The following is a 21,613-nucleotide window of genomic DNA, read 5'->3' as shown; positions in this document are numbered from 1 at the left end:
CAGTTTCTGCAATGACATAATAATTCCATATCATTTACTATCTCTGAAGAGGAAAGTGAATTGCATTTTTCTACATGACCTCAATTGTGCGAAAAGAGAAAATATAATAAGTGGAAATGCTTTTATAGTAAAGAGAATGTGATTTAGACTTTGAAACTGTAAAGCCATGTTATTTACAGCCCAAAAAAATCCTCTGACTGTAAGAAATGCAATGCCCAGGGAGACCAGGCATATGGTTGGTTGACCGGGATTAACCCCTTCAATGATGAAGAGATTAAAGGGACACTATAGTCACCTGAACAGCTTTAGCTTAATGAAGCAGTTTTGGTGTATAGAACATGCCCCTGCAGCCTCACTGCTCAATCCTCTGCCATTTAGGAGTTATATAGTGGTGTTATATAGTGGCTAGTGGTGTTGTGCAGAGAGGCACTGAGGCTAGTGGTGTTGTGCAGAGAGGCACTGAGGCTAGTGGTGTTGTGCAGAGAGGCTTGAAGACTATGGTGAGGCCTAATAGAAAGCAGTTGTTGTTGGGGGATTCCATCATAAGAGGTGTGGAGATGGACAATGGTGGTCTTGTGAGGTGTCTTCCTGGAGCTACAGCTCACAGAGACAGGAGACGTATCTGTAATATTGTTAAGCAAGCAAAGCTGGAAGGGGAATTGGATGTACTTGTCCATTTAGGGACAAATGACTTGGCTTGCAATGAGGTTTCAGAGGTTAAGGAAGTTTTTAGTGTTTTTGCCAAGGATATACGGCAGGTTGCTTCCACACTGTCATTCTCTGAAGTTCTGCCTGTGCATAACACTCAGAACGACAGGTGGCTGCGTATTAGGGACTTTAACTTGTGGCTTGGTGAATGGTGTCGGGAGCAAGGATTTGGCTTTATTGCTCATGGTAGCTCTGTTTGGAATGGAAATAAACTGTACAAAAAAGATGGTTTGCATCTTTCTCAAAAGGGAACAAATGTTCTCAGTGAGCAGTTCAGAGGTTTTGCTGGGATGTATTTAAACTAGGAGGGGGGGGGGGGGGCAAAAGGGTGATAAAACATCAATCCAATTGTCCCCCAAAACAAGGACAGAAGGTGCCTGTAGCAAGTGTGTTAAAAAATGATAAGCTTAGAGTCATGTCTACTAATGCTCGCAGTTTAGGGAATAAGATCCATGAACTTGTGGCAATAATGGCAACTGATAGTGTAGATTTAGTCGCTGTTACTGAGACATGGTATAATGAGAAAAATGACTGGGACATAGCAATACCAGGGTACTCTTTATATAGAAAAGACAGGGAAGGCAAGGAAGGGGGAGGGGTGGCCCTGTATGTAAAGGATAGCATAAAATCTAGCCTAATAAAGGTTAGTGAGGCGAACATAGAGTCCGTTTGGGTTACGTTAGAATTTGGTAATCACACAGTAACTCGTGTAGGTGTGATTTATAGGCCCCCAGGACAAATTGAAGAGTTAGATAATCTACTAGTTGAAGAAATAGCTAAAATGACAATGAAGGGGGAAGTTATCATCATGGGTGACTTTAATCTTCCTGATGTGAATTGGAAAACAAAAATAGCTACTTGTGCCAGGAGCACACATATTCTAAACTCCCTACTGGGATTGTCTAAAACAAGTCGTTGAGGAGCCAACTCGTAAAGAGGCCATACTAGATTTAGTGTTAACAAATGGAGATTTGGTATCAGATATTACTGTAGGTGAAAGTTTAGGATCCAGTGATCATCAGTCAGTGTGGTTTAATATAAGAACAGTGACTGAGTCACACCACACAAAAACAAAAGTTTTAGACTTTAGAAAAACAGACTTTTCTAAAATTAGAATATGTGTAAAGGAGTCATTATCAGACTGGAGCAATTTAAATGGAGTCCAAAATAAATGGGATTATTTAAAAGTTGCACTACTGAAGGCAACAGAAAATTGCATTAGGCTTGTCAGTAAAAGCAAAAAATTCAAGAAACCACTGTGGTACTCCGCAGATGTGGCCAAAATAGTAAAAAACTAAAAGTTAGCATTTAGTAATTATAAAAAAAACCAGAGTGAGGAAGACCGAATGACCTATAAGATTAGGCAGAAAGAGGCTAAACAAGTTATAAGAGCTTCCAAATCACACACAGAAGAGAAAATAGCACAGTCAGTAAAAAAGGGGGACAAAACTTTTTTTAGATATATAAATGAGAAAAGAAAAGTAAAACAAGGATTAGTCAGATTAAAAACAAAAGAAGAAAGGTATGTAGATGAGGATAAAGGTCTAGCTGACTGCCTCAATGAATATTTTTGTTCGGTATTTACAGATGAAAATGAAGGAAAGGGACCTCAGTTAAGAAAAAGGATAAATGAGTCATTTATTACACGTGGGTTTACAGAGGAAGAGGTTCTATTTCAACTGTCAAAAGTAAAGACAAATAAGTCAATGGGACCTGATGGAATACACCCAAAGCTATTAAAAGAGCTTAGTGGTGTACTAGCAAAACCATTAACAGATTTATTTAACCAATCATTGATAACAGGAGTAGTCCCAGAAGATTGGAAGTTAGCGAATGTTGTGCCCATTCACAAGAAAGGTAATAGGGAGGAGTCGGGCAACTATAGGCCAGTAAGCCTTACTTCAGTAGTGGGGAAAGTGATGGAAACCATGTTAAAGGATAGGATTGTTGAACATCTAAAAACACATGGATTTCAAGATCAGAGACAACATGGGTTTACTTCAGGGAGATCATGCCAAATTAATCTTATTGATTTTTTTGATTGGGTAACTAAAATTATAGATCAGGGTGGTGCAGTAGACATTGCTTACCTAGATTTCAGTAAGGCTTTTGACACTGTTGCACATAGAAGGCTTATCAATAAACTACAATCTTTGAGTTTGGATTCCAATATTGTTGAATGGGTAAGGTAGTGGCTGAGTGACAGGCAACAGAGGGTTGTAGTCAATGGAGTATATTCGAAGCTTGGGCTTGTCACCAGTGGGGTACCTCAGGGATCTGTACTTGGACCCATTCTCTTTAATATTTTTATTAGTGATATTGCAGAAGGTCTTGATGGTAAGGTGTGTCTTTTTGCGGATGATACTAAGATATGTAACAGGGTTGATGTTCCAGGAGGGATAAGCCAAATGGAAAATGATTTAGGTAAACTAGAAAAATGGTCAGAGTTGTGGCAACTGACATTTAATGTGGATAAGTGCAAGATAATGCATCTTGGACGTAAAAACCCAAGGGCAGAGTACAGAATATTTGATAGAGTCCTAACCTCAACATCTGCGGAAAGGGATTTAGGGGTGATTATTTCTGATGACTTAAAGGTAGGCAGACAATGTAATAGAGCAGCAGGAAATGCTAGCAGAATGCTTGGTTGTATAGGGAGAGGTATTAGCAGTAGAAAGAGGGAAGTGCTCATGCCATTGTACAGAACACTGGTGAGACCTCACTTGGAGTACTGTACACAGTACTGGAGACCCTATCTTCAAAAGGATATTGATACCTTAGAGAGAGTTCAAAGAAGGGCTACTAAACTGGTTCATGGATTGCAGGATAAAACTTACCAGGAAAGGTTAAAGGATCTTAACATGTATAGCTTGGAGGAAAGACGAGACAGGGGGGATATGATAGAAACATTTAAATACATAAAGGGAATCAACACAGTAAAGGAGGAGACTATATTTAAAAGAAGAAAAACTACCACAACAAGAGGACATAGTCTTAAATTAGAGGGACAAAGGTTTAAAAATAATATCAGGAAGTATTACTTTACTGAGAGGGTAGTGGATGCATGGAATAGCCTTCCAGCTGAAGTGGTAGAGGTTAACACAGTAAAGGAGTTTAAGCATGCGTGGGATAGGCATAAGGCTATCCTAACTATAAGATAAGCCCAGGGACTAATGAAAGTATTTAGAAAACTGGGCAGACTAGATGGACCGAATGGTTCTTATCTGCCGTCACATTCTATGTTTCTATATCTCTTTGTTTATGAACCCTAGTCACACCTCCCTGCATGTGACTTGCACAGCCTTCCATAAACACTTCCTGTAAAGAGAGCCCTATTTAGGCTTTCTTTATTGCAAGTTCTGTTTAATTAAGATTTTCTTATCCCCTGCTATGTTAATAGCTTGCTAGACCCTGCAAGAGCCTCCTGTATGTGATTAAAGTTCAATTTAGAGATTGAGATACAATTATTTAAGGTAAATTACATCTGTTTGAAAGTGAAACCAGTTTTTTTTCATGCAGGCTCTGTCAATCATAGCCAGGGGAGGTGTGGCTAGGGCTGCATAAACAGAAACAAAGTGATTTAACTCCTAAATGACAGTGAATTGAGCAGTGAAATTTCAGGGGAATGATCTATACACTAAAACTGCTTTATTTAGTTAATCGTTTGAGGAGATTAAAGGAACACTATTGTCACCTAAATTACTTTTTAGGTGACAATAGTGTTCCTTTAATCTCCTCAAACGATTAACCCCTAAAATGATTACTATAAGGGTTTCAGAGATGCCTATTGTCCTGGACCCTGAATCATTAACCCCTAAGATTAACGTATTAGACACTAAAATTATTTTTGGCCAATAAGGGCTTCAGCGATGCCCAGTCTCTTGGGACCTGAATGATTAACCCATAAATTCAAGTATTAACCACTAAAATAAAAATATAGCCACAAATCCCCCATAGATGGCCCTACCTACCCCTGGTGTTCGGCCTGGGCCCTCCCTAGGTGCAGAAGTTAGAGGAAATAAAAACACTCTCGGTCTAACTTAATGCAAGAAGTTGTAATAGGACTATAACACCTATTATGCTCAATGAGATTCCAGCTCAGGCTGGTTGGAGTTAAATATATATAAATGGACCTTCTTGGACAGTGAGGAAACTGCTTGCTAAAAAGCTTGTGTGGAATATAAGTGCAATGAACTGCATCCACTGGTTGGCTGAGCCTGATGAGAATGTTAGTCCACATTAGCTTCTATAGAAAGACAAAATTGCCGTTTTAGCTGATAGAATTGGTGCTTTATACATAATTGTAATAATATCGACAGAAATGTAAGATTGTAGTAGCTTTTACAGTTGTGTATACTTATTAAATATATTTGTTAGGAATTACAAAGAGTGCGGCTGTGATTAATGAGCATTAGAATGATTAAAGTCGCTATTTCTCAGTTGAATGCTCCGCCGCTCTTACAAAACGTGCTGCTAATATTACAGAGCAGATAAGTTCAGCTCGTGGAAATGAGACATCAAAGTATTTTATGAAAAATCATTGCCAGCTCTTACATTTTATTAAATGCTAAATTACCAAAACGAATGAAATGAAAGATTAATGACCTGGGTACCGTTAGAGACTCGCACGTCGTACAATGCCTGCCGCCTTGTCGTTATTACTGGCGTAGACTTGTGCACAGCGTCCATGGCAGATTGATGTTTTATACCAGTTGATCATTTTATTCCCTGATCATAAAGAGGACACAAAGTATTGCAGGAAAATCAGTCTGCCCGAGTCCGCAATTAACTTGAAACATTTCTCCATATCCTATTCAGAAGAAGTAGCTTTGCTTTATCATTTGTTTGTAGCCTCTGTGCACTTTTTGTTGAATGATGAAACATAAGACGAATTCGACTTTGCACACACTTTCAGGCAATATAAATCTTTGCCAGTAATTGCTGGTGCGGAAGAAGGTAAACATTTGAGCAGCGTTTAATCCCACTGGGACACATTGATAAATGGGCTGTGAATTCATTAAAGGACCACTCTAGTGCCAGGAAAACATACTCGTTTTCCCGGCACTAGAGTGCCCTGAGGGTGCCCCCACCCTCAGTGTCCACCTCCTGCCCGGCTCTGGAAAGGGGAAAAGGGGTAAACCTTACCTTTTTCCAGCGCTGGGCGGGGAGCTCTCCACCTCCTCTCCGCCCCGTCGGCTGAATGCGCACGCGCGGCAAGAGCTGCGCGCACATTCAGCCGGTTGCATAGGAAAGCATTTACAATGCTTTCCTATGGACGCTTGCGTGCTCTCACTGTGATTTTCACAGTGAGAATCACGCAAGCGCCTCTAGCGGCTGTCAATGAGACAGCCACTAGAGGATTAGGGGGAAGGCTTAACCAATTTATAAACATAGCAGTTTCTCTGAAACTGCTTTGTTTATAAAAAAAATGGGTTAACCCTAGCTGGACCTGGCACCCAGACCACTTCATTAAGCTGAAGTGATCTGGGTGCCTAGAGTGGTCCTTTAAATACAAACTAATACAATGTTATTATATCACACTGAACCTGGCACTAGTCATTTCAGAGGTCTCAGTTCTATGGAAAGTGTAATTACCCGACCCAGATACAGGATTATATCGGTACCCGACCCAGATACAGGATTATATAGATACCTGACCCAGATACAGGATTATATCGGTACCTGACCCAGATACAGGATTATATCGGTACCTGACCCAGATACAGGATTATATCGGTACCTGTCCCAGATACAGGATTATATCGGTACCTGTCCCAGATACAGGATTATATCGGTACCTGACCCAGATACAGGACTATATCGGTACCTGACCCAGATACAGGACTATATCAGTACCTGACCCAGATACAGGATTATATCAGTACCTGACCCAATTACAGGATTATATCAGTACCTGACCCAATTACAGGACTATATCAGTACCTCACCCAGATACAGGATTATATCGGTACCTGACCCAGATACAGGATTATATCGGTTCCTGACCCAGATACAGGATTATATCGGTACCTGACCCAGATACAGGATTATATCGGTTCCTGACTGTCAGGGTACCTGTAGTCTCTACCTCAGAGGAGGTGAGAGACTTAGACGTTTATCCTCCCAGAGGGGTTGTTTCTTCCGTTCCTCGCGGTTCTCTCGGCCATTTACAAGCCGACCGCGAGGGATCCACTTCCTTATATGACGCGACGCTCAGTAGTCGACGTCATGACGCCAACCCGGGTCGACCTGTCAGTCAAGTCCCGAGCACTAATCAGGACTCGTCGGGGGCGTGATTACCCTCTAGAATCAAGGTATAAAGTAAGGCTTTCGGCATCTGCTCATTGCCCTGTCGTGGTTCTAGCCTGTCTAGTCACTCAGTGCTCTTGTATTCTAGTTGTCTCTTTGGTTCTGACCCGGCTTGTTTGTACTACCCTGTTTATCTCTGTTACCCTTTGACCCGGCTTGTCTCTCGCTTACCTGTTCTCTCGTTCCCTCGACCCTGGCTTGTTCCTAGACCATTCTCTACTTACTCCTTACGTTAAGTCCGGCCATTCTAAGGTCCGGTATACGTACCTACCACCTGTTTGTACTCTGCGTGTTGGATCCCTGTCCCGATCCTGACACTGACCCAGATACAGGATTATATCGGTTCCTGACCCAGATACAGGATTAAATCGGTACCTGACCCAGATACAGGATTATATCAGTACCTGACCCAGATATAGGATTATATCTGTACCTGACCCAGATACAGGATGATATCGGTACCTGACCCAGATACAGGATTATATCAGTACCTGTGGCGGATTAGCCACTGTTTATTGTGTTGTTATAAAGCTGTGTATATACCTTTAAGAACCAAGTATGTGTATGCTATGTAGGTTCTATGCGAACAATAGCGTTCATATGCTGGCGGCATGAAAAACCGCCAGCATTCATACAATTATTTCAATTTCAACGTGAAACGAACCAAACTACCGAAGGGAGACCACACACAGGAGGTCGTGTGGCTCCCATTAAGGATGGCAACATTGTTGCAATCGGTAATTAGAGGGATTCAGGGTGGCCGCCGTTCGGCTACCGACCATGCGGCGTCGGCCATCTTGGATCCTTTGTTAGTCCAGCGGTATTTTGTCGTCGATCGCCTGGAACTAAAATCGGCTACTCGGCGGCACGAATACCGCTGGACCTCCAAGCCACTCAGGAGCCCCGGTCCTTCGGTAAAGTGGTTCCCTAAAGCAAATCGGTAGTTTGAAGGGAACTTGAATATAATACTTGTTTTGTGCGGCGTTCGGTTATTTATGCTGGGATCTGAGCGGTACTTTAACGAAATGTACGCTCAGACCCCAGCTATCTACCGAACGTCCATTCGTTATAATAAGGTGAATAATGCAAAAGTTATACATGTTAATGTAAAAATGCCGGTTCTGCCGCACAGAGGTATAATCCACTTAACTGTATATTTTAGTGGGAGTATCCCTCTTGTCCAGCAGTGCCTGATGGGAGAAATGTGCAGAATGCCCATGTTATGTCAGTATGGAAACCCCTTGCATGGGGACTTGCATAAATACTGGAACTGTGAATAAAGACCTCAGTTGACTCCCAGCCTATGTGTCGTCTAGTTCTTGGGAAGGAAGGACTCTTGCAACGCTACTGGGATTATTGTCTGCTGTATTGATTTGCCTGGATTATTTTATGTTGTACCTGTTACCCAGCGGAGATACTGTGGATTATACTACCTCTCCGCTACAGTACCCGACCCAGATACAGAATTAAATCGGTACCTGACCCAGAAACAGGATTATATCTGTAGCTGACCTAGATATAGGATTATATCAGTACCTGACCCAGATACAGAATTATATAGATAACTGACCCAGATACAGGATTATATCGGTAACTGACCCAGATAAAGGATTATATCGGTACCTGACCCAGATACAGGATTATATTGGTACCTGACCCAGATACAGAATTATATTGGTACCTGACCCAGATACAGGATTATATTGGTACCTGACCCAGATACAGAATTATATCGGTACCTGACCCAGATACAGAATTATATTGGTACCTGACCCAGATACAGAATTATATCGGTACCTGACCCAGATACAGGATTATATCGGTATATGACCCAGATACAGGATTATAATAATATATAATGGGATTGAAACTTTGACCCATTTACCAAACTCAAACAATGATAAAAAAAAAAATTATTCCATAAACCACTGGGATATCAGTGATCTTATTGAAATAAATTGAGGCTCAGGATTGGTAGTGGTTTCATCCACTCCCTGTGCTGAGCTAACTGGATAAAATGCAATTCCTGTAAAATTGGAAAAAATACAAGAACTTCAAAGTTGTTGTTGTTTTTTTTTGTTTGTTTTTTTGTAATGTTTGTGTTTGCTTTTTGTTTTCTTCATTGTTTGGTAGTATTCTAAAATAGGATCAATTATGTTGTGGAATGTCCCTTTAAATGGAATACCTTTAAACTGGACAAGTCAAGACTGTGGCGGTCTGCCAGAGTAACACCACCACAGATGCCCTTTTCCCAATAAACAAACACAAATAATCCCAAAGGTAAAATATCGCTGATGTCCTGTAACCCCCCACACATGTGCCAAGGGTTAATGCTGGGAGGAGACTGATTTATTTGGAGCCACACATGGCTTTATATGCAAAAGCTCCAACATGGGGTTTCTAACACAGGGAAATCCATCCCATGATCCCTTGTGCCTGAGAGATAATTATTGGAATACACATCGCTAATTATCTCTCAGGGACAGAAAAATCAAATTTTTTAACCACCCCAAAAGTACCCCCAAAATAACATGGAAACCCCACAAAAGTCACATCCCCGGATAGCCTGGATCTGGGCGAACAATATATCCAAAAATCACCCAGGTCAGTTTGGTAGTTTTGGATTGCCATCGCGGGGAAGTTCTGACCGGTCTGCCACAAGGTTGAAGCCTAGTACTTTCAGGAAAATCGTGGCAAGAGACGATTTTTGTTTGTGAGTTTTTTTGCGAAAACCACATAAGGTAGATGAAAGCTGCTTCGTGTAGAATGCTTCCTGTGTTCGGTAGTCTGTAACTCCCGAATGCTGTTCTTATAGGTGAACTGGAACTGGAACGGGCAGTAGGTCCATGGTGACCAGTGTTCGCAGGAGTGCCTGACCGAAATGAGTTCCAGGCACTTGACGGCCAAGTCCCTCTGCCAGCGTTCGGGAGACAAAATGGCCGCCATCCATTGTCCCAACTAAGTGCGTTCGCATGCACAAAATGGCGGCCACCCAATGGAGCATTCTATTACTTATTTCCTTTGCGGTTTTCATACAGGATACTCAATGTTCCACGTTCTAATGGGTTTCTGGGGTGGTCTTGGTTCGGGAACTAAACAAAATAAACAAAGCAAAATTAAATACGAATCCGTTGTACGAAAGGAGCCGAAAGTGATGGGGTATTCCTTCACAAAGAAAACTGATTTTTTAACCAGTAAGTGTCTACAGAAATCTTGGTTAAGAGCTTGGATACCCTCTAAGCAGAATATCAATCTCTGTTTGTAGGCCAACATTAGACACTGATATCAGCATTACTTAAAAAGTATTGCAGTCCTCAGATAATGTTTAAATTAGAAGTAAATTCGAACAGGTGGCCTTCTGCCATGACCCTTGGGTCTGAAGGGGTGTGAGGGTTATTGGTGCTGACATTTGGAAGAGAGCTGGTTTATCTAACGCTTACTCGTTTCAATTCTTTGAAATGCTCAGACTGCTGCGATAAAGAGGGAAAACCTACAAGCCTGATAAATTAAATGGAAAATGTAATAAATATTTATAAATATCTAGATGTGTTGGTCGGCATTTATTTCTGAGACATGAAACGTAATGCTACAGGGCATCAAGAGAAAGTAATTAAAATATTATATTTTATGTTGGAGCAGTGTTAAACCAGCTGTAAAGAAGCTTTTGATGGCTACGTATTTCTTTGGATAAAGTCAATAAAATAGCGCCAAATGTGTACAAAGTAGAGCGCAGTGGCCCGAAGCTCCCAAATGTAAAAGTTATTCATCAAAACAAAGAGAGAAAAAAAACATAATTTTCTAAATTTAAATATTGCAGCACCATATTCAAATTGGAGCATTTTGTAGTAATAACAAAACTGGTTTCATAAATTGGTGAATACAATTACCAGGTATTTTATTTTCTGTTGCTACCACCAAGACTGGAGGTATGGGGATATTATATTCATAGTTACATAGGCTGAAATGAGGCGTGTGTCCATCAAGTTCAGCCTGCCTCACATTTGTTTTTTTGCTATTGATCCAAAAGAAGGCAAGAAAAAAATAAAAACTGTTTGATGCACTTCCAATTTTGCAACAAACTAGGAAAAAAATTCCCTCTTGACTCCAACATGTAAGTCAGATTTATCCTTGGATCAAAAAGCTATTACCCTACATTGAAAAATTATATAATTAAATATTATATTTTGGCAACTATGCATCATCTAGTTACTGTTTAAACATCTGTAGAGATTCTGATAAAACTACTTCTTCAGGCAGAGAATTCCACATCCTTATTGTTCTTACTGTAAAAAAAACTTTCCTTTGCCTTAGATGAAATCTTCTTTCTTCCAGTCTAAACACATGACCTTGTGTCCAATGTCCGGTTTGTGAATAGATTTCCACACACTGGTTTGTATTAGCCCCGGATATATTTGTATAATGTTATCATACCCTTCTAAGGCAATGTTTTTCCAAACTAAAGAGGTTTAAATTTGTCAGCCTTTCTTCATTGCTAAAATGGTCCATTCCTTTTATTAATTTTGTAGCCCGCCTCTCCACTTTTTCGACTGCCATAATATCCTTCTTCAGAACAGGTGCCCAATATTGCAGAGCATATTCAAAATGTGGTCTTACCAGTGATTTATAAAGAGCCAACATTTCTGAGAATTAATGCCCTTTTTTAATGCATGACAATACCTTACTGGCCTTAGCCACTGCTGATTGACATTGCACATTGTTTCCTAGCTTGTTGTCAATATCAGTGGTTCCCAAACAGTTTAGGTTCAAGGCGCCCTTAATATTTAAATATTTTTCCAAGGCACCCCAAGTCAAAATTTTTAGATTGTATATCTGTACAGCGCTGCCGCAATTACTGGCACTATAGTGTAATGTACAGTGTTGGTGTTTATAATTATTGTGTTTTAATACGGGGGGGGGAGGGGGGGGGGGGTGTTGTATGTGATGTTTGCGTTTTATTGCAGGGGTGTGTTTGAGTGTAATGTTCACTTTTAAATGTGGATGTACATTTGTGTGAAGTATTTGTGTTTGAGTAAAGTTGTTTGTTTGTATATTTTTGAAGGTTTAAATGCAGGGGTGTGTTTGTATGTAATATTTGTGTTAGATTGCAGGAGTCTGCTTGTATGTTGTGCTGGTGTTTGACTGCTTGAATGTATGCACATACACTACCACATACATACATACACATGTACAGTTATTCATGCACATTAACACACAGATACATATAAATACACGACACATACACACAAATTCATATAGACACCGACACATATATAGATACACACCGACATATACACACATGCACCCTGACACACACAAACATTGATACATGCACACACCATGACACAGATACACACAGTGACATAAAAACACACAACCTGACACATAAAAGCACATACACAGATGTGGACACACACACTGACACAGAAGCACACTCATACAGATGCACACCCTGACACACATACACTCACAAACACCTTGACACACATACTCACACACACACACACACACAGACACACACTCATACACACACACGCACACAAGTGATATTTCTTTATATCTCCAGCCACCCTCTTGTTATCTTACCTTATGTGTCCAGGAGGGTGGCTTGGAGTGAGTCTGGAGCAGCTCCTGTAGTGCTCCTCTCCCCTTGCGGCTGCCTCCCTAATGCACTGTCTCCCTGTGTGATGCTGTGAGGAAGTGACAGGCTGTCACTCCCTCCCTGCTGGCCGGCATTACAGGTGCCCGGCCTCGGTCTTACAGGACCGCGGCACCCAACCGGGCCCCTGTTCAGCAGTAATGTATCCCGGTGCTATATTCAGAGCACCGGGGAAACATTCTGCGGCACCCCTGTGTGCCTGTCGCGGCACACAGTTTGGGAACCGCTGGTCTATACCAATTCCCAAATCCTTCTTGTGTGTTGTTATCCCTAATTCGCTTCCATTTAGGGTATAAGTTATTTGGGCATTCTTTTCACCGAAGTGCACAATTTTGCATTTTTCTACATTAAATTTAATCTGCCATTTGAGTGCCCAGTCCCCCAGTCTAGTTTTACCGCTGATCCTTGTAGCACACAGTTAGTTTTATCCCTGATCCCTGTAGCACACAGTTAGTTTTATCCCTGATTCCTATAGCACACAGTTAGTTTTATCTCTGATTCCCGTAACACACGGTTAGTTTTATCTCTGATTCCCGTAACACACGGTTAGTTTTATCTCTGATTCCCACAGCACACAGTTAGTTTAATCCCTGATCTCTGTAACACACAGTTTAATCCCTAAACCCCATAGCACACAGTTAGTTTTATCTCTGATTCCCGTAACACACGGTTAGTTTTATCTCTGATTCCCGTAACACACGGTTAGTTTTATCCCTGATCCCCATAGCACACAGTTAGTTTTATCCCTGATCCCCGTAACACACGGTTAGTTTTATCCCTGATCCCCGTAGCACACAGTTAGTTTTATCTCTGATTCCCGTAACACACGGTTAGTTTTATCCCTGATCCCAATAGCACACAGTTAGTTTAATCCCTGATCCCCATAGCACACAGGTAGTTTTATCCCTGATCCCTGTAACACACAGTTAGTTTTATCCCTGATCCCAATAGCACACAGTTAGTTTAATCCCTGATCCCCGTAACACACAGTTAGTTTTATCCCTGATCCCCGTAACACACAGCTAGTTTTATCCCTGTTCCCCGTGGCACACAGTTACTTTTATCTCTGATCTCCATAGCACACGGTTTTATCCCTGATCTCTGTAACACACAGTTTTATCCCTGATCCCTGTAACACACAGTTAGTTTTATCCCTGATCCCCATAGCACACAGTTAGTTTTATCCCTGATCCCCGTAGCACACGGTTAGTTTTATCCCTTATCCCCGTAGCACACAGTTAGTTTTATCCCTGATCCCCATAGCACACAGTTAGTTTTATCCCTGATCCCCATAGCACACAGTTAGTTTTATCCCTGATCCCCATAGCACACAGTTAGTTTTATCCCTGATCCCCGTAGCACACGGTTAGTTTTATCCCTTATCCCCGTAGCACACAGTTAGTTTTATCCCTGATCCCCATAGCACACAGTTAGTTTTATCCCTGATCCCCATAGCACACAGTTAGTTTTATCCCTGATCCCCGTAGCACACGGTTAGTTTTATCCCTTATCCCCGTAGCACACGGTTAGTTTTATCCCTGATCCCCATAGCACACAGTTAGTTTTATCCCTGATCCCCGTAGCACACGGTTAGTTTTATCCCTTATCCCCGTAGCACACAGTTAGTTTTATCCCTGATCCCCATAGCACACAGTTAGTTTTATCCCTGATCCCCATAGCACACAGTTAGTTTTATCCCTGATCCTCATAGCACACAGTTAGTTTTATCCCTGATCCCCGTAGCACACGGTTAGTTTTATCCCTTATCCCCGTAGCACACAGTTAGTTTTATCCCTGATCCCCATAGCACACAGTTAGTTTTATCCCTGATCCCCATAGCACACAGTTAGTTTTATCCCTGATCCCCATAGCACACAGTTAGTTTTATCCCTGATCCCCATAGCACATGGTTAGTTTTATCCCTGATCCCCGTAGCACACGGTTAGTTTTATCCCTTATCCCCATAGTTCTTACATACACATTATTTTATTCATGACCTGTCTATTCTCTCGTTAATATTTAGGTTGTTGGAGACAAAGTATTGGAAGAAGAAATCAGTTTTCCCGTAAGTATAGATAATTTGTATTTGGAAACCTTTAAAGGGAAACTATAGGCTACAAATATAAAATCCTATTACTAGCCTATAATGCCCCCCTCGCTCTCACGCATTAGAAAGTTTAGCACCAGTCTCAACACATCTTTAACCCATGCCAATAATTGATGTTTGCTTTGGCTTTTCTGGCTAATTCAGAGTTTTTTCTTTAGAAACCATTTTGAATCTTTTGAAGGGCTGTGAGGCTGTGGATATGAATACCTCACGTTTGTTTAGCTTATTTTTAGTTTAGTTTCTGTGTGTGAGCAAAATTGTTACCTACATGCCCTGTGCAAAAAAATACAATTTTACACTTTATTTCTGACATCGAGAAATGTGAATGTTCTTTCTGTTTCTTTTTAGAATGTGTGACAGTGGCTAGATAATTTCAGCTCGTGACAGGTGTTATTTAAGTTGTATATCTAGTATTATCTTTGTTTAGAAGGGTCCCAAGATTGTCGCATTTTGTGTGATATCATAGAACCTTCCAAGTCCCGACTCTAAATAGTCATCAATACAAGGCTTGTGTAACTAATATTCTGCATATAAAGTCATATGTTGTAACCAATGTACTTTATGTTGTTCATCATGTACCAGGTGAGAAGATAGCGTCTTTGTGTTTCTTTGCAGTTGACGTTTGGACACCTAGGGCAGGTTGTGGACAAGAAGAAATCCATTACACTGCAGGACATCAGCTCTGTAAGTAGACAAGCTGATAGAACTCAATGGGCAACGCCTGCTGACATATTATCCATTCTCCATAATTTTGTTTAAAGGTTACAGAGGACTTCAGTGAGCTGGTAATGTTCTCCCCCCCCCTCCTTCTCTCTCTCTTTTTCCCAATTCCCATTGCAATGGGCTGACTATTACACATTGCATTAAAAGGAGCCTTGGTCTCTCAGGTCTTGCAACAGTCCCAATTTTGGCAGAGCAGTCCTGATTTCAAGTTTCTGTAATTCCTTTCCGATTTTGTTCCCTTCTGTCCTGCATCAGAGGACATCAGATAACTGTCCTCAGGCAACACAGCATTAGTTCATCATTAGACGTGCTCGCATTGTGAACTGGCTCACTGCATGGTTCTGTAAATTGGGTGCTGGCCGGACAGGCTATCAATCATACTTCCTAATGCCATAACATCTGTTCGTCTGTTGTGATATCCAAGTACGGTATCTCACCAGTGTACGTGAGTTTGGTAGATGAGATTATTCGGGCTGATCATGGAGTCTCCGTCATTATCTGTTAATGACTGATCTAACTCCACAAGAAGACAGAACAGTAGGTAAAGAAGCTGTCTCTGCTGCTCCCAATAACACTCGGACGTCTCAGAAGCTACGAATAGTGCATGTAACGGAATCGTAAAATTCAGCAAAACTGATGAAATGTTGCCTTTTACATAAAAATATCCTGACTATTTTACACCCAGTCTGCCAGGAAAATAGAAGATGTGGCTTTTCATGTCACCAATGCTAACTAAGTTCTATTAATGGCTAACCTTTGAAAAGGAACCACTCTCCAGCTGGAAGGGGGGAGATAAGGAGTCTGACGATGTGCTCTTTGTACTGCGCCAGAGCAAGCCATTCTGATTGCAAGTTCATAATGAGCCCAGCTATTAATAACCGCACGATTATCAGCCAACTGAATGTTGCCTCCATAGGTAAAATGACATCATATTGCAGAGCACGGATCGGATACAGTGTATAAACTGAATGAAATAAGGCAGTAGCGAATAGTCTGGATTAACCATTCGGGGTATGGCCTGGAGCATCAGTTCTCCATCCATATTACAAATAAATATAAACTAAAGCAAGTGAAAGAAACACTCCAAATCCATGTCAGTCTATTAAAGCTCCATGGAAGTGGCTTTTGTTTGATTGGCTGTCAATGCCACCAGTCTCCAGCGCAATCTTACCAGTCACCATCCTGACCATCAACTCAGCGGCTTCTGTGGAACAGTATATCTAAGTGCTCTGGTAACATAATAACATGTGGGAAAAACCATGGTTTAAAAATCACCTACTGGTGCGAAACCAAACTCGTGCTCCTAAGATATTTGCTTCACGTTGAGTGTATGGTATATTGGCTCCGATAGTATTGTGTAGTGATCTTATCATACACTAAACCTTTGTGTGCAATCCTATGAGTGTTAGTGTCTTAGAAGAGGACACTTGAAAGGGCTTTCATTTGCTCGACCTCGTTTGTCTTCATTATGTTTATTTATACTTCGCTTGTTTAAGAGATTCCCCAACCGAGGTTTTATTATGATTATTACGTGTCGTTTTCAGAAAGTGTGAAAGACAGGATCTGTCAGATAAAACCCCACTGCCGGGTTTTAACACGCCAGAAAAGGTCAGGAAAATAGACAGAAGTGAGAATTCAAAGTGGATTTCAAATTTAAGGCCAAAATAGCCACATCAGAAACAGTCTACAATGCGTTCAGTTCAGCTACTTTGCCCTTAAATTTGAAATTCACTTTGAATTCTCACTTCAGTGGATAACTTTGTTAGAGTTACCAGGGTTGGTGTGATTTCTTCAAAGAGGCAAAAAGGCAGAACATAAAAAGATATAAAGAAGTTAGTGTGAGCCACAGTCCGGGTGCCTGAAACACACAGACACATTGGTCAAACACCCAAAAGTCGTCAAATAACAGTGAAACACACTTAAAGGCTGCAAGAGCCTCCAAATGGTAAAGAACCCTCAGCGGGCTACGTTTAAATGGCAGAAGTAGAACCACATGGAGTCAGTGTGACTGTGGTGATGGCTGATGATCGGCTGCAACTCAATGTGGCTGAATTAACATTAGCCCATCACTAAAAAACATTATGCTCCATCACCACAAAATGCAAAGCGAGGGAGCGAGGACCATGTAAAGTTCTGCTGATACTGGAAAGTGGCATCGGACAGGTTAGTATTCCTAACACTCAGCCCATCTCATACATGATGGAATTCCTCCCTCTTCAATATTCTCTATGTTCCTTTATTCTTTATATAGTGATTGGAGAGCTCTGCCAATCGGCAAGTAATTTGTTTTTGTTTTTTAAATCCAGGCCTAGAATTTGGTCTGTGTGTCAGTAGTTCAATAGTTGGTAAAATCCAGCCCTGGAATTGGGTCTAGGTGTCAGTAGTTCAGTAGCTGGTAAAATCCCGGCCTGGAATTGGGTCTAGGTGTCAGTAGTTCAATAGTTGGTAAAATCCCGGCCTGGAATTGGGTCTAGGTGTCAGTAGTTCAGTAGTTTGTAAAAATCCAGCCCTGGAATTGGATCAAGGTGTCAGTAGTTCAATAGTTGGTAAAATCCCGGCCTGGACTTGGGTCTAGGTGTCACTAGTTCAATAGTTGGTAAAATCCCGGCCTGGAATTGGGTCTAGGTGTCAGTAGTTCAATAGTTGGTAAAATCCAGGTCTGGACTTGGGTCTAGGTGTCAGTAGTTCAATAGTTGGTAAAATCCCGGCCTGGAATTGGGTCTAGGTGTCAGTAGTTCAATAGTTGGTAAAAATCCAGGCCTGGAATTGGGTCTAGGTGTCAGTAGTTCAATAGTTGGTAAAATCCAGGCCTGGAATTGGGTCTAGGTGTCAGTAGTTCAGTAGTTGGTAAAATCCAGGCCTGGAATTGGGTCTAGGTGTCAGTAGTTCAATAGTTGGTAAAATCCAGGCCTGGAATTGGGTCTAGGTGTCAGTAGTTCAGTAGTTGGTAAAATCCAGGCCTGGAATTGGGTCTAGGTGTCAGTAGTTCAATAGTTGGTAAAATCCCGGCCTGGAATTGGGTCTAGGTGTCAGTAGTTCAATAGTTGGTAAAAATCCCGGCCTGGAATTGGGTCTAGGTGTCAGTAGTTCAATAGTTGGTAAAATCCAGGCCTGGAATTGGGTCTAGGTGTCAGTAGTTCAGTAGTTGGTAAAATCCAGGCCTGGAATTGGGTCTAGGTGTCAGTAGTTTAGTAGTTGGTAAAATTAGGCCTGGAATTGGGTCTGGGTGTCAGTAGTTCAGTAGTTGGTAAAAATCCAGGCCTGGAATTGGGTCTAGGTGTCAGTAGTCCAGTTTTTTTAAATCCAGGCTTGGAATTGGGTCTAGGTGCCAGTAGTCCAGATTTTTTAATCCAGGCCTGGAAGCATTCAGGTATAGATGTCAGCCTCCCCACAGTGTTCGGTCCAGATCTTCATTCAATAAATTACTGAATCGAATGAACAATATGTGGATTTTTGCAGTCAGAATGGGCCGTACATTGCTCGGTGATTTTGCTATATTGAATACAGGGCCATTGAGACTTTAGTGAATAACTCCAATAATCTTTCAGGAATTTTGTTCCAAACTGATTTTTGGTTATACAAGTAATGGCTGACTGGATATCAAGGGAAATGTAGAGCAATGCCTAGTGTAGCCATGATTACAGCTTGTTTTTTGTTATGGTATTACACAGATCTCTGTCAGTACCGGGATGTTTATATGGTAACTGTGTTTCATACATAATGTGGTATAATATAATATAATGCGAAATAGTAACGTTGTGATTATGAGGTTTGTTATGCGTGGTTGATGAGTGTCTGTTCACCGTCCACCTTCCTTTCTTTAGGAGGAACACAAACAGTTGAACAACATGTTGGGTTTCGAGGTTCTCTCCATGCTTTGTGTGCCAGTTATAAGCCGAGCAACATCCCAAGTGGTGGCTCTGGCCTGTGCGTTCAACAAGCAAGGAGGAAAGTAAGTGTTCTTATTGCTGCAAATTGTATTCTTAGGAGACATAGCCAATCTCTACATTTCATCAAACAGCTTTGCAAAAGACAAACACGTATATTTCAAATCATACGTCAGGACCTACAGTTCAGTACCTATCTGTAATTGTATGTTCAGAAATGATGTTTTTGTGTCCTACCTCTAGTCTGCTCCTTTCTTGTTCTCATGGTGAGGACATCTTTCTACTTCTGTGGGTTATATTCTGCGTACCGTTCTATTTATGCTTTATTTTTCTCATGAAATGGCTATAATCCAGGCACTTTATTTGGGATTTTGATGAAATGTATAGATGTAATTTTGTGCAGTTTTCGATTTGGTGTTACCATTTTCGCCATCTTCCAAGTAGAATATTAATCTGGCTTAGCGTCTAGCTGGATGGTTCTTGTTTCCCATTCAGTGACTAACTACCTTATTGGATTCTTTACTCAGCTACACAGACGTAGACGAACACAAGATCCAGCACTGCTTCCGCTATACGTCCACTGTCCTCACGAGCACACTCGCCTTCCAGAAAGAGGAGAAGCTAAAGTGTGAGTGCCAGGTAAGTGAGTGCCATTAGGAGGTTCCATCTTGCTCTTAGAGAACGGGCTAAAAAAATAAATACCTGGGTCACATGTAATGTATCAAAATTGGAAATATCACCTGCTGTGTAATTATAGCAAGATAGTTATTTTACTTACATTTAGTATCTTGGATGAGGATATTATATGTTTATTGTGATTATTTTCATTTTGTATCTTGGATGAGGATAGTATATGTTTATTGTGATTATCTTCATTTTGTATCTTGGATGAGGATAGTATATGTTTATTGTGATTATCTTCATTTTGTATCTTGGATGAGGATAGTATATGTTTATTGTGATTATTTTCATTTTCACAGAAGTCAGTCTCTTAGTGTAAATACATTTATTGGAAAAACGTGTATTCTGGAAATGTGTGGACAGGCATTTTTTACAAATGATAAACCTTTGATAAGGTGATCACCATGGTATGAAAGGTATCCGTGTTCTCACAGTTGAGAGACTTGGAGAGGTTTAGGAGATGTGCACATGGCAGTGTAGGGAAAATGAGAGGAGACACTATATATCCTGAAAGAAGGATGTCGGTAATGAAAACGCAATGAACCAGATATATTTACAATTTTAAAAGGAAATCCTTGTTCAATGATGCTGATCTGAGTACATCAAAAGAGCCTCCAACGCATTTCACGAAGCTCATTACATTGTGAACATAACAGATTAGGAAGAGTTTACTTGGCAGATAGTGTGCTAAGAAAGCGATGAGTACAGGTATAAAACCAGGATGGGTAAAAATTGTTGGGCGCTATCAGGAAAACCTTAATTCAGAAGGTATAGACCAGGCCCTAATCAGAAAGAATAAAATAGGGAGACCTGGTTATCAAGGCCTATTACAATAGCCATCTTGGAGGGGAAAAGACAGACAGGTAGCGAAGTCTATAAAGACAGAAATAGTGACAACAAGCTTTCCACGTTCAAGGCTTCTGGGAGACAGAAAGTAGAAAAAGGAAGCCAGTTACAAACCAAGAAATCAAGGGATCCAAAGACCGTAAAAGGGCAAGGAATCCTGTGTTTTATGGATCGCTAGTCATGTGCTAGTTAGGGATAATGTGCTGTTTGATACAAATGAATAAGAGTAATATTGGTTGGTAAAAAAAAGAGCTTTGGAAGAAGGGACCATATTGAGTGGATCGAGTGGTATGTCGTAGGATTGGCCAAAGAATAGAAGGAATGAGCAGGAAGAATCAAATAAGAAAATGACAATTTACAGAAGAAGATAAAAAAATAATATCCCCTCATTATCAGTGTCCTCAATGGCAGTGAAGGTTATAAATATGACGGGCACTCGTTGAAATCTTGCTGAAAGCACACAGATGGTGTTCACACAAGCCACTTCCAAAATCACAGTCTGCGGGTAAAGCGACCTCAGTGCGGAAACTCTGGCATTCTGGTCAACCTCTGGTCAATTCAGACTTTCTTTGTGCAGGAGATCAATATTGGCATAAACTAGGAGCACGGGGGGAACGGAGGGGGGACTCAGCTTGGCAAAGTTAAACAAAGATTGTCCACGGAAATTCATTAGCAAGGCAATGCAGAATAATATTT

The 21,613-nt window shown here is 41.0% G+C and overlaps 1 protein-coding gene across 4 annotated transcripts in view; it reads left to right on the top strand.

Moving 5' to 3' along the window:
* PDE2A (phosphodiesterase 2A) overlaps window positions 1-21,613 on the top strand; it is a 678,984-nt gene that overhangs the window by 567,398 nt on the left and 89,973 nt on the right. For all 4 annotated transcript variants that reach the window (XM_063432647.1, XM_063432656.1, XM_063432664.1 and 1 more), the window contains 4 exons: window positions 14,697-14,738; window positions 15,396-15,464; window positions 19,328-19,455; window positions 19,918-20,029. In XM_063432647.1, the coding sequence (XP_063288717.1) occupies window positions 14,697-14,738; window positions 15,396-15,464; window positions 19,328-19,455; window positions 19,918-20,029 (351 nt within the window). The remainder of the gene's footprint in view (window positions 1-14,696; window positions 14,739-15,395; window positions 15,465-19,327; window positions 19,456-19,917; window positions 20,030-21,613) is intronic.

Source organism: Pelobates fuscus, chromosome 1 (assembly GCF_036172605.1).
Source record: "Pelobates fuscus isolate aPelFus1 chromosome 1, aPelFus1.pri, whole genome shotgun sequence".
NCBI classification, from domain to species: Eukaryota; Metazoa; Chordata; class Amphibia; order Anura; family Pelobatidae; genus Pelobates; species Pelobates fuscus.
This window is presented reverse-complemented; position numbering and strand designations above follow the sequence as displayed.